Source organism: Dermacentor variabilis, chromosome 6 (genome assembly GCF_050947875.1).
Source record: "Dermacentor variabilis isolate Ectoservices chromosome 6, ASM5094787v1, whole genome shotgun sequence".
Classification (NCBI taxonomy): domain Eukaryota; kingdom Metazoa; phylum Arthropoda; class Arachnida; order Ixodida; family Ixodidae; genus Dermacentor; species Dermacentor variabilis.
In genome coordinates this window covers 150378425-150406352 of record NC_134573.1, presented here as the reverse complement: position 1 = coordinate 150406352, position 27928 = coordinate 150378425, and the positions used below count along the sequence as shown (strand labels likewise).

The 27928-nt window shown below is 41.0% G+C and overlaps 1 protein-coding gene across 3 annotated transcripts; it reads left to right on the top strand.

Moving 5' to 3' along the window:
• Positions 1 to 27928, top strand: LOC142585464 (protein O-linked-mannose beta-1,2-N-acetylglucosaminyltransferase 1-like). Of its 3 annotated transcripts, none has more exons than XM_075696242.1 (19): positions 1 to 147; positions 217 to 294; positions 357 to 404; positions 992 to 1073; positions 2603 to 2752; positions 3287 to 3396; positions 4844 to 4928; positions 7508 to 7634; positions 12157 to 12223; positions 12324 to 12422; positions 12651 to 12740; positions 12860 to 12936; positions 16195 to 16294; positions 17264 to 17313; positions 17454 to 17580; positions 18462 to 18723; positions 22229 to 22402; positions 27462 to 27593; positions 27684 to 27928. In XM_075696242.1, the coding sequence occupies exons 1-19, from the start codon at positions 96 to 98 to the stop codon at positions 27793 to 27795; spliced, it is 2022 nt and encodes a 673-aa protein (XP_075552357.1). In that variant the 5' UTR covers positions 1 to 95; the 3' UTR covers positions 27796 to 27928. The 3 variants fall into 3 exon arrangements, with proteins under 3 accessions (XP_075552357.1, XP_075552356.1, XP_075552358.1); XM_075696241.1 differs by having other exon boundaries at positions 989 to 1073; positions 27684 to 27927; XM_075696243.1 differs by lacking the exons at positions 22229 to 22402; positions 27462 to 27593; positions 27684 to 27928 and adding an exon at positions 19908 to 20423 and having other exon boundaries at positions 989 to 1073.

Genomic DNA, 27928 nt, shown 5'->3' with positions numbered 1-27928 from the left:
CCTGAGTAAAAAGGTTCCCTATGAGAAAAGTGCATAAGAAATTGTGATACCCAGTTTATTTAGCTAGAAACAGTTGTACAAGAAACTCCTAAAACATGGCAATTATAGCGCGAGTCATCTGCTACAAGCTATTTAAGGGCGGGAGTGGTAAGCTGAGCTGTGACACCTGTGTTGTGTGCTTTGTACAATCGCGCTATGATGCGGTTTCATTTTCAGGTGCTCACTTGCGTCTGAAGCTCGTCCTTGCCATTTGCGTGCTGTACTTGCTTTTTAGACCCTGGATATCCTGGAAAGGTAAGCTTTCTCAAATGTTTCCGAATATTAGTACAGATACAGAAGTTTTTTTGTTCCCTCAGGTTATAGCGGCGGTAACGGTGATTATGCACTGGGGTTGAACTCCACAGGTAAGTTGCCAGCTATCGCCGTTTTATTTCCATCTCTGTAAAGTGCACGCGAATAAACTATACAAATATTCTCAAATAACTTATTCTTATCTGTAAGCTGCCCTTTGTTTCGCTTTACGTGACTTGTTTTGCAAGAGCACGTAAGCGTACCACTTTTAGCTGGCTTACCTGCACATCATGGCTGCCATGTGGCATAACCAACCAAGTCGCGCCTTTGTTTGTAAGGAAGTTCGTGCGCTGGGGGGGGGGGGGGGGGGGGGTGAGGAGGTTGGTAAGAGCAGGCGCCGGACGATTGTGGCAGCTAATATATTTTTAGCAAATCCGGCCAGCCAGTAATAAACAGTTATTAGCTATGAAATGTTTTCTGAGCTCAAGTCTCGATATCTCTGTTGTTTGTGCTCTTTTCATGCATGGTTGCTGCAAATAATGAAAGCATCTTTGAGGTATGTGGTTATCTTGAGCTCAGTGTTATTAAGTGTTTGTAGGAGCAGTAATCTTATGGGTTGTTTCCGACCTAATTCAACGTATAAAATCAAATTGATCGGTAAGGCTCTGACTTAATTTGTGATTTGCACGTTTTTCAGCAGGTTCTCTCTACGAGGACATACACATGAGTATGACGAGCTTAACAGGATTCTTGAATGCATTGAAGGTGGACACGGAATCGGAGTAAGTGGCTCTCTAAATGAGCACTTACTTCTTTTGCTTAACTGACACAGCATGTGGAAAGTAGCACTACCAACTGAACTAATATATCTTGTCATGTATGACATTATATATAGATTCGTGAAATAAGATGGCGCAGAAAGGTTTTTAAAATGTTATTTTCCCTCAGTTATTGACTGTACGTCTGATACGCATATTCATAGTTTCACGGTGAATATATAATGTGCGTACCCATTATTCTATTGAAGCTGGTTCTTTCTCACTTGTAATTTTTGTATATTTCGTGATCTCCCTCTGCTGTAATGCCTTAAGGTGCTTCAGATATAGTAAATAAATAAATAAATAAATAAATAAATAAATTTTTCTTTTGCATTTTTGGCATATTCACCCAGTACCCGTGTTTTCTCTCATTCACAACTTCACTTTCACAAAGATGCCTGCATTCATATCTGTCTTACCATTCAGTCTTCTTAAAAGCCAATTTTGTGTATCTTCTTCTTCACAATATTTATTTACAGTTACTAGTTCTCTCATCATCAGTTGAATGCATTGGTCAGATCAGCAAAATAGCTTTCATTTTTCCACTTTGTCATTAACATGCTTTGTATTTAGTGGCTCAGGGACCGTTTTACACTTGTACAAGTAACTGTGTATTTAATAGCTAAACTTCCATTTACAACCTTTATGACATCAGTGTGTGCTTTTAGATTAAGTTGTCAGTGAGAGCTGAATTTCAATGCCTCTAAATTGGACTCCAGCAGTTTTAGTTTATGTTTGTTTCATTAGCACTTTTATACATGAGCTCAGTTATTGTACTGTTGATCTTCAACTTTTCCCATGCCACTGTTATCATCTTTGCTTCCACTGAACTGTTTAGTGCTCAGTCTGTGCTCTTGAGCCAGAGGTGCTTCTAATATCCGGTTATTGTGTCAAGAATGTTACAGCTTTCAGAATAACAGTGGTATATGCAATACATTCAAAGCATGGCAAAATTGTTGCTAAGACCACCACTGACTTGGTTAAACTACATTTCAATTTGGTAAGCCACAAAAGTGTTCGAATAAACAGTTTTGTTCTTCAATGTAAAATATAAAGGGAACTGAAAATTTCATCATGTCCAAAGCACATATCTGTGAATAAAAAAATTTTGCTGAGCCGATGGATTTATTACCCATATATTCCCAGATGTACCTATTGCATTCTTTTGGAGTTTTGACGAGCTTATTGGCTTTATAATAATAATAATAATAATAATAATAATAATAATAATAATAATAATAATAATAATAATAATAATAATAATAATAATAATAATTTATTGCGCAAAGTTACAAAAAGAAAAACAGCCTACAAATGAGGCCTGCCAAAACCACATAGGGCTTGAGCGGGAGTGCCTGGCAGGCAGCAGAAACCATTAGGAAATGTAAATGACATCCTTTTCACATTTTAACATAGTCCATAGGAGGAAAAGAAAAAGAAAGAAGGAACTATGGGTTTATGCGAACTTGCTTTCAACCTCTTGTTCTCTTCAGGATCATACATGTTGTACCAGCAGTGATAATCGGTGAGCGTGTTCCCAACTGTGGTCTACCCGAACCATGTGCCAATGACTCCTTTGCGGTCCACATCTTTACCGGCAAGGACCACCATGACCAGCCAAGGCTGTGCATCGATGGAAAGTAGTACGAAAACTAGTAGCTTTCCTTATGCATTTGGAAGACTGAGTGGCAACATTGTCACGGTTATACGTGCCATTAGAATAAAGCTTCTTTGTACCTATTTATTCAAGGGCCATGGAGAGTTATTAGAAAATACAAAGAGTTTCTGGTCTTGGAAGCTTCGAATGAGTTGTAAACAATAACGACAAGTGTTCAATTCCTAGTCTCCTTGCCTTTTTTGGTACATCTAATGAGTAGCATTGTTATGCTCGACAGAGGATATGCAGTAACACATCACTGTTTGTATTTTATCTGAAACTACACCTACTTTATGTGTAAGTAGGTTGCAATGTGCTCATTGTGCTCACCATGTAATTTATAACTGGCGAGCGTGATATCATTGCTTCTGGGCTTATGACCCTTGTGGGCAGATATTCTTCTCTATATCTGAAGAGTAGTATATAAACTTTTCAAAAACCTTAGCAATAGAGTTCTTTACTAGTTTGCTTGCTCTTTTTTCTTGTTGTAATATTGACAATGTTTATTTCTGCATGGCAGCATCCTTGGAGCCAACCTAAACAGTGGTGGACGTGGCATGAATGTGGCAGTCATCGATAGCATCACACGATTTGTGCAGCATGTCAGCCATTTTGACACTTACGAAGAAGGTATGGTTCCCAAAGTTCCTCTTTGCAGTGCATAGGTGTTCAGTGGGCTGAATTCTTTGAAGCCAGCCTTCAGTCAGTGTAGCTGCATGATGGGCTGTGCTTATTTCACCACAGCAGGTTTAAAGCCAGCAGGTTCGCTGAGCAGCATAGCCGCCCATCGCTCGGGCGTGGTGATTCCGAATGTAGGACTGGTGCTGTGTTTAGGGGAATGATGAAAGTCTGAGGGAGCCTAACCTGGCGAGTAGGGAAAATCTGGAGGCAGTTTGAAGCCACAAGACTCTGTGATGGGCATTGCGATGATGGACTTGTGCACCTGTGCGGTGTGGAAAAGGACACACTTCTTCAACATATCAATATTATTTCACCTTGATGGCCTCTCGAAAGTGCTTCACTTGGGCAGCATAATGTGCTCTTTTCACTGTCCTACCCTTTTTGGGGTACTCAGTCAGGATGACACCTCTCACATCTGAAAAAACAAGGACCATCACCTTGCTAGCTGATGGGACTGATTGAAATTTTTGTAGTGTGGGGGAGGAGAGGTATTTCAACTGCTTTAGTTGCACTTTGGACTGTGACTGAAAGTGGCATACACATGCTTCGTGCACGGTCGCAAAAAGTTTGAGAAAAGTCGCAGGATCTGCCTCAAGGAGGGTCAAGTTTGCAGCAGACATGGTGTGCCTCTGGTGTTTGTTTTCATATGTCAATATTTTAAGGACCAGCTGACTTTACACCTTGTGTGCATTGAGTAAAACTGTTAAGATGTGTCCAACCCGCTCCTGGGACATTCCCACTTTCTCTGCAATGAAACATTCTGTCAAGCACTTGTCTGCCGTTACAATATATTAGATTGCTGTGATGTTTTCTTTTGTACTGGTAGTTGCTGGTCTTCCACTGCAAGGGGCCTTTTGGACAGAGTAAAGAATTCAGCCACACACTTTTTCACAATGGAATAAGATGAGTCATACTCCCCTTAAGCTTCGATCCTATCCTTGTGAATGTCCCGGTCAGTCACGCACTCTTTCAACAGGTATTCGATAACTGCACATTCTCTCACGTTATCGATCTTTCAGACAGTGACCGCCTTCTGCACCTTCTTAAATATCTGAAATAAAGAATAAGCTATTAGTGAGAAATTTTATATGGGGCCTTGCAAAGACCATCTACATACTATGAGTTGCTAAACTAACTTTCAGCTGAGGCAAATGTATCATGGTTAAGCCAAGAAGTCACCTCTTACATAATAGAAATTACTTCCAGACGTTTGTCCTTCGAGATAAAATCTTACGTACATGTGTTGTAGCGTGTTCTACTTTCATTGAAAAGCTGGTTTCTGTTATGATGTGGGACCATCGAAACATACAAATTGCAACCATGTTCTTTTGTGCACTTTTCACTGTAAGTATTTCATGTGTAGTTGAAGGTTTTTGGTTAAATATTGTAATTCCAGACTCATCTCAACTTGAGACACTCCTTCTAAACCTGAGGCAAGGAGATATCCTGATTCTTCTCACGTTTGATGAACCCACGCGCAAGTGAGTTGATTCTGTTGAAGTGCCGCTCGCTGTCACCTAGTAAAAGGATAATTTTGTACTTGAATCTATATTTTTGGTAACCATTGAAGGTGCACTGCTTAGGTCGCTGATGACTCAATAAGCCTATAGCTTCCTGTATACTTTCATAACCCCCCATCCATGCCAGGACTGCAGGGGACCGGCCATTGCACCTAGTGCCGAAACTTGTCGGCAATGCCAGCCCAGAAAAGGGCAGAAAGTGCAATAGCATGATGCAAGCTGTAGCTGTCCTTTTTTTCGGCACAGATTATATTGATTTATGAATATAAGTGCCAGTAACGTGTGCACTGACACAAACAAACAGTCTGCTGCAAATAATGTGTGTGTACGAGAAGTGAACAAGCATAAGAAATTGCTCTAATTTATTTGAACACGCTTCCTTGTGCTTTTGGTTATAATTGAGGATGTATTGCATGCTAGTATAGCAAAAAAAGTGATATAGAGTTTTAGGTGTACAACATAAACACATTTATTGCTGTCATTTACAGCTAAAGGTTGTGGAATATCCGTGACAGTGGCTCCTGTGCGAAAGGTTTAGCAATGCTCCATCTCATAAGTAGTTTGCAGCACTATGGAAGCTGCGGGCCTCCTTTGCAATAGGAAGAGTGCCCCTTATGATGTGTTCAGCTGCACCGTGCCGTCTGCTCAGTCACTGCTGAATTCACAATATACGACATGCACGTGCAAAGGTCCCAACATGTAATGCGGCGCAGTGACATATCATGTACCAAGAAAAAAAAAAATATCCTGTATTGGTGTCATTAATGAGACAGTTGTACATGGAACTATATTCCGCTGCACAAGGATATTGCCTGTGCATGCCTCGTACCCTCAGCAGCGATGCAAATTACTTGTGAGATATGAAGTATAGTGGGCACCATAGGTGAAAAGCAAGGAAGCCTAGTGAGGAGGTTTAACGGCATTGCTGGATAGATTGTGTGGGAATGAAAGTATATAGAAACCTATGGAATGAGTCAAGCATGTTATGGCCATGGTTTGGACTATTTGGTATGAACTGATTAAATATAAGAAAGGTGCCCGCTGATTCGCATTTCATGAAACCAGTGTAAACCGAAAGAGGCCTTTCAGTCCGACCTTCAGACCTTTCAGACCGAAAGAGGCTATTTTCAGTGCAACCAAAAGTAAAGAAAGATGGCCAGAGAAATGCAGGATTAATGCTAGCACTATAGAAGATGCACTGAAGCTAGCCCTTCCTGCCTGCATAAGTTAAGAGTAAGCTTTAGCTCGGACCCGACTCCGATGCAGCCTATTCAAATACATGTAAAACGCAAAAACGTTTTCCTGAGATAACCCCTAAACCGATTTTAATGAAATTTGTTGTATTTGAGCGAGAAAGCTACATTCTAGTGACGGTTGGAAGTGGAACTTCAATTTAGGGTATGAATTTTCTTTAAAAAATTTTCAAATATTCTACCGTTTGAAAAAAATAGAAGCACGAAGTTTACAAATTCATAGCCCTGCTTCAAGAACAGTTGTTGCGGTTCTCTAAACAGCATCGATTAGATAATTCAAAGCAGACAAATTCGATATGTCATTTTACATGTTACGTGAATTTGTTACGTTGTTTACAAGGGTTTTGCAAAAGCTATATTTCCATATTACAAATTTTTTTTAGATTCATGTGTAACATATCAATTTTGTCCGCTTTAGTTGTACTATTAGGTGCGATTCATGGAAATTATCGATTGTCGTTGCTGAGTTACAGGGTTGTAAACTTGATAGTTTCGTTTTTGAAAATTTTCAATTTTTGCCAATTTTTATTAAAGCATTGACAACTAAATCAAAAATTAGAAACCAACAGTCACTAGATTGTATGTTTTTCTTTTAAATGCAATAAACCTTGTCAAATTTGGTGCACTGGTTGCCGAGAAAAACGAATTCTCCTTTTACATGTATTTAGATAGGAGCACCCGAGCTAAAGCTTCCTCTTAAAGCTACCAGTTGCTTGTGTCATTGTCTGTCAATAATGTAGAATCAAGCTTTTCGCAAATCAGGGTTATAAATGGAAAACACCACTGCTGTTTGTATGATGAAAAATCTGGAGATGTCCACTTACATGTAGAGCAACAACCTCGAGCTGAATGATTTCGTTTGCTTCATTGATCTGTGCCTTCATGTGATTGTGACTTAGAGAAAATGTAGCTCCTTGGATTCTCTTATTCTTCAAGTTGGATTTTAGTTATTTCCAGAAGCAAAAATCGATGGTGCACTGTTACCAATGTACATGTGCCTTTCTGTATTATGTACTGAGCAGCATACCTTGAAATTGAGACACGCTGTACCAAATAGCCCTGTCAAAGCACTTCAAACATTGCAGAACTGGTATTGTTCAGTAATTCATGTTGTACTTATCAATTTAAGCACTTCACTGTACTATTTACCTGCTGATGTCTCATCTCTGAGCCACATAGTAAAAGATGCTCTGCAAGTCACTACATATTATAATGATTGCATTTGTTGTATCATCATCTGTACGCAGTAGCACCTCAGGTGTGACCGTTCCCTTTCGTCGATTACAGGCTTTCGCAGATTGCCAGGCTGCTCCTTCATGAGCTTGGCAGTGCAATGGCACAGAACCTGCATTACCGCTCCTCGTGGTACTTCATCACTCAGAAAGGCATATCCGGGTTCTCACCTTATGAAGATGTAAGTGTGGTTGCAAGCGGTTTGTGCCCCAAAGTAGAATTCAATGTAGTTCATATCATAAAGACTACCATGTTTCCCAAACTGTAGTCAGTGGACTGTAGGTGTTGAAGCTGAAATTTTTCGTGAGGCTAACTATCTATGAACACTGACTATACACAGTTAAATTTTTTTAAAGATCATAGGTGCACGTGAAAAAAGGATACCCAACTGCGCCTGCAGCCTTTCATTGTGCTAAATAACATAGTGAAATTGGCCGTACAGATTGCAGACAATATAAAAAAAACACTTATTTTTAGACCGAATTTGCACCTGCGGACTGGACACCTAGTGCTGACTATTTACTGGAAAATACAGTAGTTAATCTAAAAGCACACATTTATTGAAAAATTTTTTGACAATGTTTGTGTAAATTCGCAGCTGATGAATGTACACTGATATTTCTTGCCTTTTATAGCGCTGCTTGCTCACAATTATGGTAACTCGGCTAATTTTCTCTTATGGTTTGGTCAAACAGGTTTGATATTTTGGATGGTCAGCTTCATCTGGTGTATTGTTAGGTGATGAAATTCAGACAGCACTTTCAGTTGATTTTTCTGAAAACATTTACTGCTTTGTGCAGTTGATTGTCGAAAAACCAAATGCTGCATGGTCAAATTCACCTTAACACAGAAACTTAGAGCAGTGCTTAATCAGAATATGGCCATTCTTGATACTGAAATGTGAAAGGTTATTTGAAAGCGTAAGCAAAATGGCAGTTGGATCACAATTCCACACTCAAGACTGGCCATGTCATCAAGGTGACAAAGTAGTTTGGCATCACAGTGGCTGCCAGACCTGCATACATTGCACCATCAAAACTAACCATTTGATCTTCTGTTTGTGACCTGGCATAATATTCCCTCAGAAAATTGATCAAGCACTCTCTGTGAACGAGAAAGTGGCCTCTATAGCCAAAGTTGAAGTATGTTTAGAAGAACTTGTTGTTGGGCGAGTTGGTAGATATTAGCGAACATTGTTTAACTGTGCGAACAAACGAACCACAAAGTCCTTGTCCCTCGCTGTCTTTGTGGTTCGTTTGTTCGCGCAGTTAAACAATGCTCGCTTGAAGTATGTTGCTGTGGAGAAAAGTACAGTGTCACTGAATTAGTAAATAAGGCATCACCATATGCATGCTGAATTTGATGGTAAAGGATTCAAAGTAAACACCAATAGCTTTTGAGGACAGCTATAAAGCCTGCTTTGTTTGCATGTCTGCTCATACACCAACTCAAGGATTTGTGTTGTTGGAAGCATCATTTCATTTCTAATAACTCAAACATTTGGTGATTTAGATAAAATTCTGTGTCACTGGGAAGTTTAAGTTCATATTTTATGTGCACAAGCTTATGTGTGATCTTTTGTTTGATTGTCATTTCAGATCTGTTTGCTTTGTGGGTAGTAACTGTGCCTAGGTTTGTATGTTGAGTTGCTCTTGCATGAAGCATGCGAAAATTATGTTTCTCTTATGTTGCATGCCGTTACACCCTCATTAGATGACGATGGCACAAAATGTTGTGCATTTTACAGCCTCTTGGACACAATCTCACTTTTACCCCTCACAACTATCTTTCTTTTCTTCCTATTTGTCACCTACCTACTGAAAAGCATTCTACCTACTGAAAAACATTCTTAGTTTAATGTATTATCTTAATTCAGTAACAAAAAATCAATGAGCATGACACAGTGTGCAAGTATGAACTAGGATTCGTTTTTATCTACAGCCTCATTGCCAATAAGTATTTAGTTTTCACTATATGATGCAAAGAAATTGAGGATAGACATTCTAATTACTTGGAAAGTCATGCTTATTCTTTGCAAACAACACAAGGGATATAGGCTTTAAAGTTCCATTTGCTCACTGGTACCTTTTGACTTATGACTTCTATGGTACCACACCCTCCTCACTTTGGTTTTCTGCTTTGGTAGTTTCGTGGTAGAAGGGTGGTGACTGAGTGCATATTTGCCACTCTGTTGCTTAAAGGGACACTAAAACGAAAAATGATTTCTCCTGCATCAGTAAATTACCGTTCTACAACACCAAAAACACCACTATTACAACGATAAGACGTTTGGTAAGCCAGAAGAAGTGCAAGAACGAAATGCGGGTGGCGACGCCTACTTAAGTTCTCGCACCTGGGGGCTGTGATGTCTTCGATTTCATGGCATCTTCTAGGGCCTACTAATTATATATAGCGGTACAGATTGACTATGTTGTGTTCTAAAGGAACCAAATATTACACATGGCAAGTTTCGGGAACCTTTACTCAGCCAACGCGGCCCAAATGTAAAAACATACTTTGGAATACCTGACGTCATGCTGACCTACCGGCGCTGGGGTTTCGTCGCGAAATTCAAATACTGATACTTAGGCCTTCAGTTTCTCATCTAATAATCAAATTATTTTTTTTTGAAATGACTGTCTGCAGGTTTCTTAAACAATGCTTCATTAGTCTAAATTGATTTATTGTTTCGCTTTAGTGTCCCTTTGACATTCAACCACTCAGTGCACTGCCTTGACTTCCGAGAGTGGAGAGAGCTGCTCACTTGAGTAATCCTGCTGTGTGATTCTTGCACTGAGAAATTGCTTGAGAAAAACCTCTCCACTGCCTTTGAGTAGGTGTTGAAAGTGCCGGCTTTAAAATTGTAGCCTAGGAATCTGTGGGAAGTTTTGGTGAAGTGTAGTGACTACTTCAGTCGACAGATCACCCTACCCTTCTCCACTCAGTGGAGTTGAGTTTGTAGTAGCATGAGGTTGAGGTAGATTTGCAAATATGGGTCTCAGTCTGTTGCACCATTTGATGCTGTGAAACTTGTTGTGTGCAATCAGGTTAATGGCTGCATTGTACTTTGGAAGTCACAAAAAGTTTAATTCCTCCTTTTCTCCCTCGTGACTATAGTTGATAGATGGATGTCAGTGCCAAGAGTGAGAAATTATCACAGACATTGAGCTGCTCTGCAAACATCCACAGTCAATGCAGATTGTCTTTCGAAGTGCTTCTTGCATTGCAGTCTCCTATCAGACAGCCCATTGTGATTTCACTCTTAAATTGTGGGGTTTTATTTGCTAAAACCATGATATGATTATGAGTCATGCCGCAGTGAGGAACTCCAGATTAATTTTGACCGACTGAGGTTCTTTAACATGCACCTAAATCTAAGTATGAGGGCGGATCAGAAATCTTTGCCTCTATTTTTTATTAGCCAAAATAAGGTATATACAGCTAATTACAGATATGCATACTATTCTACGTACCTTGCACTATTCTTCCACATAGTGGCCACAACAGTTCAGACATTTGTCCTGTTGCTTCAGACATTTGTCCCGTTGCAGCACTAACTTTGAGAAATGTTGTCGTCAGTCAGCGACACATACGGCCTCCCCAAACACTCATTGTCATGCAAGTCTTCACAGCCTTTTGCGAACTCACAACACCACCACCTGACACTTCTCAAGGTGAGACACCTCTCTGCATACGTGGGCTGCATTTGCCTGTGGATTTTGATGGGCATTTGTCCCTTGCTCCATAGAAAATGGGTCACACTTTGTTGCTTGTAGGCCATGGATGTGGGAAGCACAACGACCATCTTCAACAACTTACAGCAGTGCTGTGCTGCAGGGCTACCAGCAGATAAGGCTGGGCCGGTTCAAGAAAAGTCCCCTGCTGGGAATGGATATGTTGACTCCACATTTACAGCCATAATTTGGCCAAAAAGAAAGATACGGACAAAGACTTTCTGATTTGCCCTCATGCATGAGTGTTCTTGGATTTTGCCCCCACTGAAATATGGCCGCCGCAGCAGGGAATCAAGCCCGTGACCTCGTGCTTAGCAGTGCAATGTCATAGTCACTATGCCACCGCATGCATTTACTGTATCTTCTGACTTTTGAAGAGGTGAATGGAGTGTTGCTAGGCTTTTCCTGCATATTTTTTTTGCATGACATCTCTTATGCAAGTGTCATTCAAGATTGGCCATTGCCAAGGCAACCGTCTCATTTTCACACTGATCACTGTCATAAACAGTGGGTGTCAGAATGCTGACCATTGAACCAGCACTCTTAGCACTCTTACATAAAAAGAAAAAGGTTTTTGTGGAGGCTGGCTTTGGTTTTTTTTGTCTGGGAACTTGCGATGACACACAGGTTACCTGCAATGTTCAATTGTGTTGAAAAGGTATTTTTTTGCTCCTTCGAAGCACTTGAACTGCTAGGGGTAACCTCAAAGAACTTGAAACAGGCTGAGTTAAGTGCTGAAGACTTGCCTTCGATTCCAAGTCCTGTTACCATGGGCTCATAGACAGTTCAAAGCCACTAACCACTCTGCTTGGATAATGGGGATTTTAGAGAATGGAGTGTTTAATTCTTTCTTTACTGAAGTTCCCATGTGCCCTACTATGTGGTTGTGGTAGATCCAAACTGATTTTCACATGTTCAGGTGAGCAAGAATCAAAGTAACAGTACATCTGGCCTATTTTCTCGTGACAGCTACACTTTGTAGAAGCGAAAGGCTGGGCCATACCCCATGACATTCGTTTCTGCATACCATTTCAGAGTGAGTATATATCAAAGCAACGCATAAGTGCTTGTCAGTGGTGCATATTGAATTTGAATTGTTGTTTGAATGCCCACATGCTAATATCACTTCTCTGAAGTGTCAGGGAGAAGCATCCACCCCGACCCTAGGCCTCAGGAGAACTTGGCAAGAAGACATTTTTGTAAAAAGTACCAACACTTCCCTTCGTTCTGTTCAGGTATGTAATTCTGTGTCGCTCGTGTTTCATTAATACACAACTGTTTACATTCTGATGAAGGTGAAATGCAACAAGCTTCATGTGTTTATATTTAGGCACATGTCAAACTATCCCAGATGATAAAAGTTAACCCAAAGTCCTCTACCATGGTGTGCCTCATAATCGTATCATGTAAAACCCAAAAGTTAAATATTAAAATTGTTTTTCCTTTTTATGCCACATATTCAGGAGATGTCGTGGACAACCCACTTTCTCCCAATCCTAGTGTGAAGTCTCCAAGCAGCAAGATCTTTTCGACACCTGTCATTGTAATGAGTGGTGCGTTGCTCACTTAACAGACTTTTATTAGAGTGTCTTTTTTTTTTCTCTCAGATCATTATTTTGAGTGTCCTCCTGCTGTCAACTCTACACAAGTCTTTCTTACCTCTGTCTTTCAGGAGAAGACATTCGTCACTTGCCGTTAACACTAGAGACTCTTGTGATGCAGCCTGGGATAAATCCACATCGTGTCATGGTAAGTGATGTGAACAATTTTTTAATCAGTTGGTGGGGCCTTCTACAGTTCGATTAAAGGGGCCCTGAACCACTTTTTATTGAAGTGGAGAAAGACATTTGAAGTGAAGACAGGCTATTTCAGAACCACTTTGCCGCCAAAAATAACTTCAATGCGTTCAGCAGAAGCGGAGTTATTGGTGATCAAACACGTCCTAAGCTGTGCTCCCCTTCCTCTTCCAATACCTTGCACTGCGAAGGCTACGGTGGAGACGTCACTGTGGTGTGCAGTTCAAATTTCCGATTTGGTGCCTATGCCGCGCTAAACGTAAGCCAAAAGCGGCTGTCCTCAGAGAGCCGCAGTGCGCTTAGCCACTGGACTCGTTGCGGCACCTCGCTACGGCCGCGGTGCAGCCGAGCGCAGCGACTAATAGCAGCCACGTATTGGAGTGTGCTTTATGACGAAATAAAGCATGCAGAAGAGAGTGAGGATCATGAGGTTCTTGAAACGAGAGCGTTTGAGAGAAAGGTGACTTCGCGCTCCGCTTGCGAGCTCCACAGACCATGTACGACCGCAAAACTTGGCTGAGATGTTCACAACAGCGTATTCTACCCGCGGACTATGTTATTTCACCAAGCCTGATGGGTGGTTCAGGGCTCTTTCAAAGGGACACTGTAAGAAAAAATGTTTATTTGAGCTGAATTGGTAAACTAGATTTCTGGAATATCAGACCTTCCTGGAATACCAGAAATGTCACTATACGAGAAATGCCAGACCACCAGAATACCACAAATGTTGGTTTCTGGAACACCAGAAATGTCAGCCTTATGGCTGGCAGAGCGCCAGACCAGAAATAATGTAAAAGCGAAGAGATCTACTTGAAGTGGTCAAACTATAGATCCTTGTGATGCCGTGAGATTTGGACAGTGTTTGCTTGGGATTGGTTTGTCATTTGTTTACAAATAAGAACAACATTGAAGTCTAAAAGCTCTGCCCATAGAGTTTCTTATTATATTACCTACAGGGAAATCTGGTGCCACCGTCTATGGGAGTTTTCTAACGACTGCTGTGCCATCTTGGGAATGACAGTGTATAGGTGTGCGAGGCTTGTGTTGGCTGGTATTTTACGAGGCTTTGTATAAAATGTGAATGTGGCTACACAGATAATGCATTAGTAAAATAAAATCTTCATAAAAGGTTCTTATTCATCCATATTACATTTTTTAATAAAGTATACTCACCTACAGTGCATAATCAAGTGAAGAAAGGCAAGAATAGATAACAGACTGTTCCAAAGCAAGCGTAAATCTTGTCGTCTGTCCTCAAACTTTAGTGGCCTGCTGATACTTTTACATTTGATATATTTGTACATTCAATCATAAGACCTCATAATTAAAGAAAACATGGTTTTGTGTAATAATAAAGCTAAAATAGCTCTTTATGTGCTGTTTTAATAGGAAATGAATCATTGTGACAGACAGAATGTTGCTAGCAAGTATGGTCTTCAATGTGTCCTAGCTTTCCGAGAATGATGCCAATCCAAAGTTGTCGTGTATTGTCAATCCCATGCATACAACAGCACAACAGCATCAGATTTCCCTCTAGGTAATATAGTGAGAAACTCTGTGGGTCTGCCTAATGAGTCCTAAGGCCTTTTTCTGAAGAAAAATGGCCAAAACTTGCAAGAATACTTGGAAATTCAGGACATCATACTAGCCTACCAGCACTGTGCTGTGGGCATGAAATTCGATTAATTTCTCAATTTCTTCGATTTCTCTGCTAACAACCATCTTATTTTACACCAAATCTAGTCTTGAAAAAATATTCCACCAAACTTAAGCAAACTAACTGAATCTCGCTCTTTAATGTCTCTTTAACACAGTAATTAAAGAGAGAACAAAAGAGAAAGGGAGAGAGAGAAGTAACATTATTTAATGTCCAGTGGTTTATGGGGATAAATCCCCACCTAAAAGGCGGCCAGTAGCCCTTGGGCCCTTGTAGCCGCCTCGGCCAGCTAGATGGCCCAGAGTTGGTGAAGAACAATTTGAGATGTATTAGTAAATTACCCTACAGCAATACCTAAAAAGCATTTATTACCTTGAGAAGAGAGTTGCTAAGCCAGAAAAGGCACAAAAGTGAAAGACGAGTGGCTGTGCTTCATTGATGTTCCCGCAACATCTGCTCAGACCTAGCTAAACATTTATTGGTAAAGATGGACTACATTGTATTCCAAAAGAGCCAGAGCTGTACTTGGAAAGTTCCAAGAACTTTTACCATGCCATGATGGTCCAAATTGATGAAATACCTAAGTTTTTAAAGAATACTCTACCAGTTTAATCTGATTTTGTGTTTCTCTTGAGTGTCTCTTTAAGATGAAGGACACACAGCCGAGACAAGGAAGGAAAATTTATGTAATATACCTTAGTAAGTTATCAAGCACCTCAGTCCAGAGGGTCGCTGGCTACTCGCATCATTGCTGATTCGACATAAGCAGCCAGACAGTGTTGATGGGCAGTGGATGCGGCCTGAGTCAGCCATTCAGCAGATTGAGATATTCTGAGCTCGCTCACCAAGGGGAGTGATGGCGATTGGGCTCACGTTCCCATAAAATACATGCTCAACACTGCAATTGGAACCATTATAAAGACTAAATGTGATTGACAGAGTGCCTATGTCCATCTCGCTTCCTTGTCCCATTTGTATGAGCTGTTTCTTTATTTTAATGAGTGCACATCAGCTAGCCCAACATTAGCGTCTTGTGTTGGCTGACCTAAGCTGTGACTCAGGCACTTGACAAATTTTTCACTGGAATATTTTGAAATACAGGTTGTAAAATCTAGTAATGTACATTTGAGACTGTAAAATTGCATTTCTTTCTGCTTTAAGATATGTACATGAAGATGTGTCTAGGTTTTAATTGCTTTTTCTGTGAGAACGCAGTGCCGCAGTTTTGTGGAAATATAGGATCGCGAATGAATGCATGTCTTGCCAGCTGCTGAAGGAGCGTGATGATGAAAAGTTTGCATTAGCTGAAGTTCGTGACACATGATGCAGAGTTTTTACTGGTGTGTTGTGCGTCTGACACACCAGAAATGTTTACACATTATCCTACAAGGCTCATAATACCAATAGATTGCTGCATGTAAAGCAGAAGTTCAAGTGTGCATATTTTCTTCTGGTAGTATTAAGGTTTTCTTTTCTTTCCGAAAGTACACAACACAAAAGAGGATATTTTTTAAACATGCATTTGAATTATTTGCCTTGTTTTGCAATTTACAGGTGTTCTACCTTCCTGAGAACCCAGAAGTGAAAGAACTCTGTGATCTGTTTGAGTTTGCAGCAGAGCAGATAGATACTGCCAAAATCGGCAAACCATGCGGTGTGTGGCTTTATAGTATTTACTTTTATGCGCATTTAAACAAGTGACATGCATCAAGGTTAGCTTTCTTTAGACTTTGTCTTGTAGCACAATGAACTTCTAGGTTCTACACATCTTGCATGAACACAGTGTTTCATTATTTGATTTGTCCTCAATCAATTTTTACCCTTGCTAAGCACAGCTGTTCACTCTCTCACTATTAAAAAGAAAGTTTTGGGGTGACGGAGACTACCCTTAATGGCCCAAGATCAAAGGAAAAAAGAAAAACAAGTCAAATCTCATTAAAGTGACATAATGTACAATCAACGTGTAGACATAACGAGGCAATAATATTCCTGTAATTCCCATAGAAATGCGTGCACTTAACAACTTTCTTCAACAAGCCAAAAATTTTCTATAAATAGATGTAGTAATTCCAGTAGGTTGAAGCATTGGCCAGTTGGCATAGCATGGTTAAAATTCTAGAAGACCAGCGTTCACACTGTCACACCTTTCTCTGTACTTCGTCTTAGAGCTGGTCCTCCAGAATTTCAAGATATAGGGAACCCTTTCTTAGTTCATATAAAGATTTAGTAATCATTTTGGGTCGATTTGAAAAGTGGCAGCACGCGACGCTGCTGGTAACTAATCTGATGCAGCGGTTCAATACTCCCCTGAGCTGGCAGCTGCGTACGACGTGCCAAACTGGGCATGCTGTCGTATCATTGGCCAAGCCCATGCCCTTCTGCTTCTACCGTGCCACTGCAATTGACTAATGCCACCGACTCGCACATTCTCCCGCTCTCTGCGCCCATAACACGCTGCACATTGATTGAGCATTGCATACTGATGAAGACAAAACGAAGCAAATATAATGTGCTGTGGCAGCTTAGTCACCCAAATTAAGATGTTTTCATCTGCCTTCTTTAACAAAGATCAGCAATTATGCTACACCCTCACTTCATTTGTCTTTCCATTTTTCTTTTATAGATCAGTTCACTGAAGCATTCGAGTTTGCAAAGCACCAGTTTCCAGATGCCGTGAGTGAGCACTTGTAGTGTTAAACCATGCACAGACAAACTTTCTTGCTAAAAATCGATTATGTTTGTTGTTCTTGGTTTGATCATGTTCAAAGCACAAACATCAGGTACAGTAGCAAGGCCTCATAAACTATTTTCAGGCACATTTTGTGGTGATTGAAGAAGGTGTTTTGCTTGGACCTGACTTCCTAGCTTACCTTGGTCAGCTTCTTCCACTGCTGGAGATGGATTCTACCATAAGCAGCATTTCAGCGTGGAATGACAATGGTAAGACACCTTAAGTATTTACTATGGAAAAGCTGATTTTGCTCAACTGAAACCTTGGCCATGTTGCATGCAGCACGACACTTACATTTAGGAAGGTGTATTTGTTCCTGCTAAGAGACAGGACGAGAGTGGTGTGGGGTGATCAGAGAGCTAACAGGGATAGCCAATATTCTAGTTGACATTAAAAGAAAAAAAAATGGAGCTGGGCAGGATGTATAACCGGTGGAACATTAGAGTTACAGAATGGGTGTAAAGAGAAGGGAAGCACAGTTGAGGACGGCAGAAAACTAGGTGGGGTGATGAAATTAGGAAATTTGCAGGTGCAAGTTGGAGTCGTTTGGCGCAGGACAGAGGTAATTAGAGATTGCAGGGAGAGGCTTTCGTCCTGCAGTGTATGTAAAAATAGACAGAGGATGATTTAGTTTATTATTGTTTTATGATGATGACGATGATGATGGCGATTTGCTCTAGTATGTTATAATGAGCAAACTTTTTACTTTATCTGTACATGTTTGATGGAGGAGAAGAATATTGAGAGCCGATAAGCTGGAGTTGCTCACTCTCAGTGGCTATGGTGTTCTACTGTTGAACACGATGTCACGGCTTTGATTCCTGGCCAGTACCATGGGATTTTGACTGGAGTGAAATGCTAAAATGATTGTGTACTTAGATTTAGCCCTCCACTACAGCGTCATTCATAACACCACTGTTGCTTTGGGATGTCAACCCACTCAATCAATCAGTGAGGACGACATTTAAGAGGTACAGACACACCTAGCCCTGCAAAGATGTTCATGCTTAAGTCTTATTGCACTGTCGTACACCTACATCACCAACATCCTGATGCATTCATTCATTCATTCATTCTGCTTGACTTTCAGGTTTTCAGGGTGTGTCTGCAAATAACAAAAGACTGTTTCGCATTGAGAGTCTGACCGGCATGGGCTTCCTAGTGCGAAGAGGCTTTACTGCCCAAACTTGGTGTGAGCGGCGCTTTGTACCTGACGGGTCACCGAGCGGTGGCGATACAATTTCACCAGATGTCTCCAGAGTGATGCGAATCTCGGATCTCATTTATGATGATGAGACTCCATTCTCAGAAGCAATTGGAGCCCTGCTGTCACGTGAGAGAGTCACAGATATGTGAGGGTCTTTTCATTCATGGTCTCACATTTTTGCATTATTGTGGCATGCAATGTGATGCATGCGTGATATTGTCGCAGTTCACTGAGAATGGGAGCATCAATTGCGAGAAGTCATTCTGTCACACTCTATTGGCACACCCAAGAATAGGGAATGCAGTCTTCTATTGAGCCTGCGCGCACTCTCGAGCAGATCGTCTTTGTCGACACCATCGTGGCTCAATGTAGACTGGCGTAAAGCATTGGCCTCCCACCAGAGCGACCGTCGTCCCGATGCACGGCGAATAGTAGTCAGTGCACAAATGCAGGTTGCCCATGTCATTCGTAGAGATAAGGCTTCATGCGAGCAAGGTGGGGTATCAGGAACGATAAGGTTTCAGTATGCTTCTTAACAGGGCACATTCAAGGTCTATATGCTTCCAGTAATTGCACAAACATGCACTTCCCTTGGAATGCTGTAATGCTGTTAAATATTGAGGAATGCCAAATTCTAGGCATTTGAAGGACGTACATAAATTGAAGAAATTGTGGAATATCGCCTGTTAAAATCTTCAACAAGGAAATCAAGGAAAACATTGAGAAAATTGTGTTTTTTAAAAAATTAAAGTGTCACAGCAAAGTCAGCTAAAGCTGGAAACGGAGTTTACTGTGTCTGGCTGTCTAACCTTTCCGTTGAACAATCATTGCCATGCAGTCAACACATTGTGGTGTTGTCATTTTTGTGTTGTCATCTTCATGCATGGAGGAAGAAAACTACGAGGGAGCATAAAATCAGACAGACTGGCTTCCAGAGCTGCCAAGTTCCAGAGTTCCAGAGTTGCTTTCTCCAGCCTGTGTTGATTGTTTCTGTTCACCACATTTAGTGTATTTAGTTCTCGTACTCAATACCTTGTTGCTTTGGAAATTGTTGCTGTTGCAATGGCAACACTATCGCTGGAGCATCCGCACAATTAGGCACTCATTACAACTTTCAAGCGGCTGCACAGGTGTTGCAGCAGACAAGGAGATGACGAACCCAGCACAGCTACATGGGGTGACTAAAAAACGCCGCTTCCCATCACATGCTTGGGTACTTTTCCCACGATTCTTCATTTTTATTTATTTTTATGACTATGCTTGAAGATTGCTACGTGATGCTCCTCCTGTGTTTAAAACAAATTTTTTTCTTTCCTCTATGTCATCAAGCCACCTCTTCCTCCTGAGCCTCACCCTCACCAAATGGCAAATAAAAACAAAAGTTTGCTGACCATCACCATTGGGGCTGAAGCTCATGTCCCTGTGGCAATCTTCATTTTGGAGTCAGATACACTAACCATTGAGCTATTGTACAACATTCACGCTTTGCAGTTTGTGTGGGGCTTTTGCATCATGCAGAATACTCTGAGCAGTGGCATCTGTTCACATATTTCAGAGGCCAGAGCAGGCAATACTGTAGCGTTGAAAGATGGCAAAGTGTCCATTGAAGTGAAGTTTTTCTTGAGCAAATGAGGGTGTCTACTGTGAGAGCGTGTTGCTGTCACAGCAAATAAGTTTATAGACGGAGGGAGTGCTGAAATCTGCTGATTTTTTTAGAACCATCGCCAGTAATGTCTTTCATAGATAGTGCACAGCTTTAGGAACAAGTAACGCATTAAGCAATTAATGCTATGGCACTGTGACGTCTGTTGTGTTAGATAGCACTCAATTTCTCTCATCACTCAGGTTATACATGTACAGTGCTCATGAACTGAAAGTATCAATTCAGGGTCAGCTAATGAGCACAGTTTCACTTCCACCGTTTGCAGTTTGTGTGACATTGGCACAATTTTGGCTTGTTCACTTAGATCACAGTCCGCATCACCTTTAGTGACCCGATTCATAGCAACATGACATGGTACTCCCAAGCATAATTGCATATATGAAGTGTTCTGCACTCCATTTCACACGTAGCAGGCAGCACTATGAAGGCTTCTCTCACTGTTCGCATCTGCAACCAAAAAGTAGTGCGTCACTTGTGAAAGAAAGGTATTACGTATGACGTAATAGTCCTGTGGAAGCCCGCAAGGTGGAGTGACGTAATAATTAATGTATTAGGTACACACCATGTAACTAGATGTAAAATTAAGTCTCATACTTGCACCCTGCTTAGTATGGAGTGTTTATTACAGAAAAGGTATCGGATCCCTAAACCTATTTCCCACCAAATGAGCAGCGTACATAACCTGTTTTTACGACCAGCGGCTACGGCGCATCACTTATGCTTGCAACCAAGTATATGTGGTATGTTGCCTATTAGAAGTGCAAATATGCACAAGTAATAAATGATTTGATGTAAACTTGCATCCACAAGTAGCAGTTGTAATTTGTGACATAGTTATTCAACAATAAACATTGCAGATGAAGAACAACTGTATTGCAAAACGTGCAGAGTGAGATTTCTATGGCCACACTACTAGTGTAGCCTCTACAGTGTTGCCTGCTAAGTATGAACCAGAGTACACTTAAAGCTTACCTGCTGCATTTCATTCCACGAGCACTGTGCACCATATAGAAACAAGACAAAGGAGTCATAGAACTATGGAGACTTGAGGGAATCCACAGCAGATGCACAACAATTATGTTTTTTTTGGGGGGGGGGGGGTCTTGTCTTCTCAGAGGAGTACTGACACGAAAATTTTGTGTCCCACTCTTTCTTTTTCTTTAGGTAGCTGTAGACTCCATAGTTACAATATGAAACCTCAATTCCTTGAGAGTGCCACAAACAATGACAAATTACAGCATCTTTTAGGCAACCCATTCAGAATGCGCGCCAAGTGCAGCACAGCTTGAAATGTGAGAAAGGAGAATATTCACGTCACCCAAAAGCAAAGGACGCACTCATGGGGTATCACAAGCAAATCAAGAGTGCGCCAGCCAGCCTGGCGCAGTGGCTGAAGGTAACGCGATGGCCATGTCACCGAAGGTTCCAGATTAACCTTTCTAATTGTGAACTTCTCTTGGAAATGCAGGGGGCTCGCTCTCCCCTCTCGTCCCATCAAGTGCTGAACGGGCTCAGCTTTCGGCAGCCCGGTCTTAATATGTGTGTATGTGTTACCGGTGTCTGATACCAGGAGAATGCCACATCGGGTTTCAGTGACGATAACAGTCGCCTTTTTAACATCTGAAGCCATGCTGCACATGGCGCATGTTTTTAACTGGTCGCATTAAATGTAAATAATTATTTTTTGCGCTCTCAAGGAATTGAGGCTCCATGGCGTAATTGCAGAATCTTCAGTTGTCCAATAAAGAAGTATAAACTAGACAAATCTTTTGTCAGTACTTCTTAAAGATGAAGATATGTTTTCTTGTCAGAACATCGGCTGTATACTGAGGCTTTCCTAGTTAACCCTCTGTTGATCCCTACGTAGTATGCAGTGACATCGGGAATTGCTAGTGTAATATTGTAACACTCATTGTGGAACTCCTGTTGCAAAGTTTGCAACAATCAATAATGTGCACGTTATATTTCTAACATCTCTGATGTTTAGGGAGCTTGGAGTTACCATTGAAGGCGTGGAGACTCTTGAGCGCTCACACTATGAGAAGGTCGTGCATAATATGCTAAGCACCAGTGAGACGTGGGCACTCATCCAGCGATACCTTGCACTCTGCAGTGCTGGATCATGGCTTCCACACCTGTCTAGTTCAACAGCATCAAACAGGTACTTGTTTATTAAAAGCGTGCATTTCAAGGCTGTAGTGATTTTCTTCCCTTTCTGCTTCTGAGATGCTGTGAGCATTTTATTAGAACAGTAGCAATATAAGGCAACAGACAATGTTTGAAACATGGCAGCCATGTTGTTTCTTCCTGCATCTGTGGTATTCAAAAGCATGGTCTTTGAGATTGGTGTCTGTTAGGCCACATTCACATTGGCGAGTCAAAGAGGTCACACAACTAAGTTAGTCTCAAATGGTCGCTTTTTTTACTAAAGTGACCATTTTGGGACAGTCACTCGCTGTTCAGTCTTTCAGCTCTGCAAATCGCATTGCAAAGCTGTTAAAAAAATAAGTAGCACAGGAGCAGAACATCGGTGCAAGTCACACTTGCTGGTGGGAACATTAGTCACCATGAGTTGCTCTTTGGTCGTCAATCACAGTCAACCACGCGACCTCTGTCAATTGCTGGTGTGAATACAACCTTACTCTAAAGGGGCCATTGCTGAAGGCTGCAGTGTGGGCACCATCTTTAGTAAAAAGATGTTTGTTTCAAAATTTAAGAGAAAAGTGCTCAAAGGTCATCGCTGCAAAAATATATATGCATATGTGTATGAAAGAAAAGAAAATCTTCAAAGAACTTATAGGAGAATACGTTGGAAACTCAGTCTCACCTGTTCAGTAGATGCTAACTGCAGTAGTTTCCCTCACCTGCAAAAGTGTGCAATTAGCCACCAACAGATGTCATAACAAAGAGAAGAGTAAGAGCCTTGTACTCGTAAATTCTATTTAAAAAGTTTGCGTCTTTTGTGGCTTACCTTGTCCCCAAGCAATAATTGTCATCTATCTTGCATAACTTTTCTTTTTTTTAGCGCTGCACACCCGGTACTTCAAAGTCACAAAGGGGGTGTACGTAATCGGCGTGACATTCTTGACAGTAAAAGCGAGCGCAGTGTTCAAGGAAAGAAACACAAGCAAAGCAGATGGCGATTATTGTTTTGCAACAAGCTATGTCTCAAAGGGTGTAAACATTTTTAGAGTGTAGCAGTGGTAATGTTAATTTTACCAGCTTTCTATTTCCGTGAATAATAAATATATGGAACATTTTTTGCATGTTGCTCTAGCCCACGTCAATGACTTTGATATGGAAATGTTTCAAGAAAATCAAAGATAGGCTTTGTTATTAAATTCATTTTTTTTTTTCAATGAGGAATATTTAGTAACATGTCTGCATTTGAGTGCACAGGTAAGCACAGGTATCACGGGCAAGATTTTTTCTCGCAGGAATAAGATTGGCTATATTGTTCAGGCATTCAGTCAGGAAATATAATTTTTTATTAAAATCAAGAACTTCACACACCCAGTCAAACTTATTTCAGCACTTTAGCAGAAACCTATAGGTGCACTTCAATTTATGTTTTGAGGTATTATTTGGTCGCTGGAATTTTTATTATTATTTATTTATTTCAAAATACTGCAGGCAGCAATGCTGCCCTAGCAGGAGAGGGTTACATCAAGTGCAGTGACAAAGATTTGACAAAGTAATCTACATTTGCACAATCAACAACAGACGCTGGCAGACAATTCCACTCTTCAATTGTGAGCGGAAAAAAAGACTTCTGGAACATTTTCGTCCTCGCAAAGTACGGGCGGATAACATTCGAGTGATTAATTCTAGAAGACCTGTGTTGTGAGCGGGAAAGATAAGTTTCGCGCGGGAGACCGATTTTGTTCTGATATATCAAATAAAGCATTTTTAGTCTCGCAATCTTTCGGCGTACACAGAGGGGTTCCAGATTCAGTCGCTGCAACATGTCAGTAACAGATGATGTAGACCGATAGTCAGACACAATAAATCGGGCAGCCAGGCGCTGAATTCGTTCTACTTGTGCGATATCTTTAACGTAGTATGGGTCCCATACTGCGGAAGCGTACTCAAGGACTGGTCGAACCAAAGTGCGGTATGCCTCGAGTTTAACGCTTGACGGCGAGTCTTTTAGTTTCCTGCGCAAAAAGCAAAGTTTATTGAACGCTGTTGTACAAACGTTCTTCAAATGTTTGTCCCATTTTAAGTTGCTTGTGATAGTTAGTCCTAAATACTTCGCAGACGTTACTGATTGAATAGCTTTATTAGCAATGTGGTACGTATGAGACAGTGGCTTTTTCCTTGTGGTTATTGTCATGGCAACTGTTTTATCAAAATTTATTTGCATACCGTTTCGTTCGCACCAGTCCGCGAGTGTACAGAGGCTATTGTTCAGTAGTGTTTGGCAAGAGGAGCTCTTGACAACACTATACATCACGCAGTCATCAGCGAACAATTTTATTGTAACAGAGTTATCGATGTTAGAAGCAATGCCGTTTATATAAATTAAAAACAACAGAGGACCAAGCACTGAACCTTGTGGAACTCCAGACAATACCGGCAGATCAGCAGACCTAACACCCGCACACTCCACAAACTGTGAGCGATTACTCAGATAAGCCTGCAACCATAATATCAATCTCTCAGGAAGCCCGGCATCCCTTAATCTGTCAATGAGTAAAGTGTGTGGCACACGATCAAAAGCTTTTGACATGTCAAGAAAAACCGCATCTATCTGCCAACAATTATCTAGAGCTGAAGCAAAATCATGTATAACCGAAATTAATTGTGTAGTTGTTGAGACAGTCCTCCGGAAACCATGCTGATACTCAACGAAGAATTTTTTTGATTCAAGGTACTGAGATATATGGTGAGCAATTACATGCTCCAGCAATTTACAGCATGTGCTTATTAGAGAAATTGGTCTGTAGTTACGAGCTTCTAGCCTGTCTCCCGATTTAAATATGGGAACTACTCTTGCCGTGAGCCAATCTGCGGGTAAGGAGCATTGGTTGAGTGATGCGTTAAACAGAACAAAAAGGTAATGGGACACAATCTCTGAGTACCGTACAAGGAAGGCATTCGGTATGCCGTCAGCACCACTTGACTTTTTCACTTTTATATTTAAAAGAAGAGAAAGGATTCCTTCGCGACCAAGAACTAGGTCAGGCATTGAGTTTGCAATGGGCGGTGGGTCAGAGTATTGCGTTCGTAAATATTGAACATTTGGTCTTGTAAACGCTTGATGAAAAGTAGTGTTAAATTCATTTACAACAAGAGTAAGGTTTGTACACATGTTACCATTAATCTTTAGATAATTCACGCGCGGTTGGGAACCTGACAAGTAGCGCCAGAATTTCTCAGGAGATTCCTTCAAGAAAGCTGTAAGAGTTTGGCCATAAAATTTACTACGCGCAAGCTTCAATTTAGTAACCAGCTGTTCTTGAAGGGCGGTTAATGCTGACGTAGTTTTACCCTTCCTTTTTCGCTTAATACGCCGCTTTAGATGGATTATGTCCCGACTAATCCATGGGTTCCGACGCTTTGTAATCTTTCTACGCAAAGGAACAAACCTGTCAATGCATGATGACACTAATTTCTTGAACTCGTTCCAAAGATGAGAAACATCGCCACCATGCTCAAAATCAAAAAGTGAGAAATGCATTGCATCTAGGACAGATTCATCATCTGCAGCAGAAAAGTCGTGAAAAGTTGCTACCGAGGAAGGTCCTTTTGTGCTATTGATTTTTAGGGTAACTTGAACAATCTTGTGGTCCGAGATGCCATCAGAAGTAATAACTGAGTAATCTTCAGAAAAATTTTTCAGAAAAACAAGGTCGAGAACCGATTGCACAGTTGCAGTGGTGCGAGTCGGAATAGTGACTATTTGTTTCATGTCATGAAAAAATGAAGAATCGAGAAGTAAGCGTGCGTTGTCTGCATCATCGGGCCCCGAGATAGCGAGTACATTCCAGTCTATGCCTGGCAAGTTGAAATCGCCAGTGAGCACCAGCTTGTGATTTGGTTTGAGCATGCGCTCTAGGTAAGCGGCCAGTGCTTCCAGGTATGACACATTGCTTTTTGGTGGCCGGTAAACCACGCCAAACAAGGTAGAAATATTTTTGTAATTGATTTTACACCAGACACTTTCATGGTTTCGAATGCCCTCAAGCTCGACACATTGTACTTCATTTTTTGTTATTATAGCCACGCCCCCTCCTCGTCCTTCGCGATCGCGTCTTATTATTTTGTGGGAAGGCGGAATAATGTCGTAATCATTAATATTAGGTGTAAGCCACGTTTCAGTTACGGCAAGTATATGTGGGTTGCGAAGAAAAAGAAGGTCTTCAAGCTGATTAGACTTATTGGCAAGACTTCTTGCATTAAGCAAGATCATTCGGAGTTCTTTCGTTTCGGGTCAGTTAGATGTGCGTGTAGATCGAGGTTTATGAAGCGCGACAACCTGCGAGCTTACCTCATCCCATTCGTATATCTTGTCGTCTACACGTAGTCGGTCATAGTCCAGTGAGATTTTTCGCGCCTCATCTTTAAATTGCTTACCATACCGCCAAAGATGAGAACGCTTAGTCAGCGTAGCCTTACAGTAATCGTGACAGATCGATATACCTGTTTTCTTGAGCTTAAAGCAATTCTTCAATACAGACACTTTTTCATTGTAGTCAAAGAAATTAAGCAACACAGGTCTAGGTTTATCGCTGATTCTACCTATTCTGTGTATCCGTTCGACTGTGTTGGTGGTGACACCTAGTTTTGCACAAAATATGTCATCAAGAACTCGCTTTCTCAAGTCACCAGCGCTCTCATTTGTTGGTTCTTCAAGGCCAAAAATTATAAGGTTCCTTCGTCGACTTCGGTCTTCAAAGTCATTTAACTTCTTCTGTTGATTGTGTATAGTTTCTTTCAAAGAGTTGACCTCGGACCGTAACTGAGCCAGTTGTTCTGTGTGTTTCGCAATAACAGTTAGTACGTCGTTTAGTTTATCGAACCTATCATTCATAGTTTTTTCAAGAGATGTTTGTGAAACAGAAACGCTGGTAATCGAGGCCTGCAAGGTTTCTTGCATGTTTTTTAACATTAGCTCAATACCAGAAGGTCCGGGATTCACTTCTACATCTTCAGTCTTGATTCTACAGTCTACAGTCTTGATTGCCTGTAACATTTGCCACCTGCATCCTTTTCAGGCCTGCAATCAGCATCTTCTTCTACCAAGCATCAAAAGATGACTTTGAAACTTTGCGTGCACTTTGCTCTTGTTTTGGCCTTTACCATCATCCAAAATTTTCGCCAAGGGGTCTGTATCGTGGAATGCTGAGGTACATACCAAACATTTTTGAAGCATAAATAATATATGGATGCTGTTGTTTCATTGCTTTTCTTCTAAACACTTTGTATGCTATATTCAGGTTCACTTGGAAGGGGCGTGACATGTTCCTAATTGGACGTTACTCACCATACTACAAGTACAAGCCAAAAAATATGAGCCCTGTGTCACTGCACATTGCTACCTCGGGATAATATACTATCTGTGAAGCCTGTTGGATGGATGATGTATGAAACAAAGAAGGTTTCACTGATAATAAAGTTTATATGATTATTATACACCTTTGTCTTTGTCTCATCTGCCTAGGTCATTGCGAGTTCTATTCAG

Coding starts and splice junctions, on each gene's coding strand:
- LOC142585464 (XM_075696241.1), top strand. CDS start 96: ATGGCAATTATAGCGCGAGTCATCTGCTACAAGCTATTTAAGGGCGGG. Junction 148..216: donor GCTATTTAAGGGCGGGAGTG/GTAAGCTGAGCT, acceptor TTTCATTTTCAG/GTGCTCACTTGCGTCTGAAG. Junction 17,314..17,453: donor AGCACCAGTTTCCAGATGCC/GTGAGTGAGCAC, acceptor AACTATTTTCAG/GCACATTTTGTGGTGATTGA.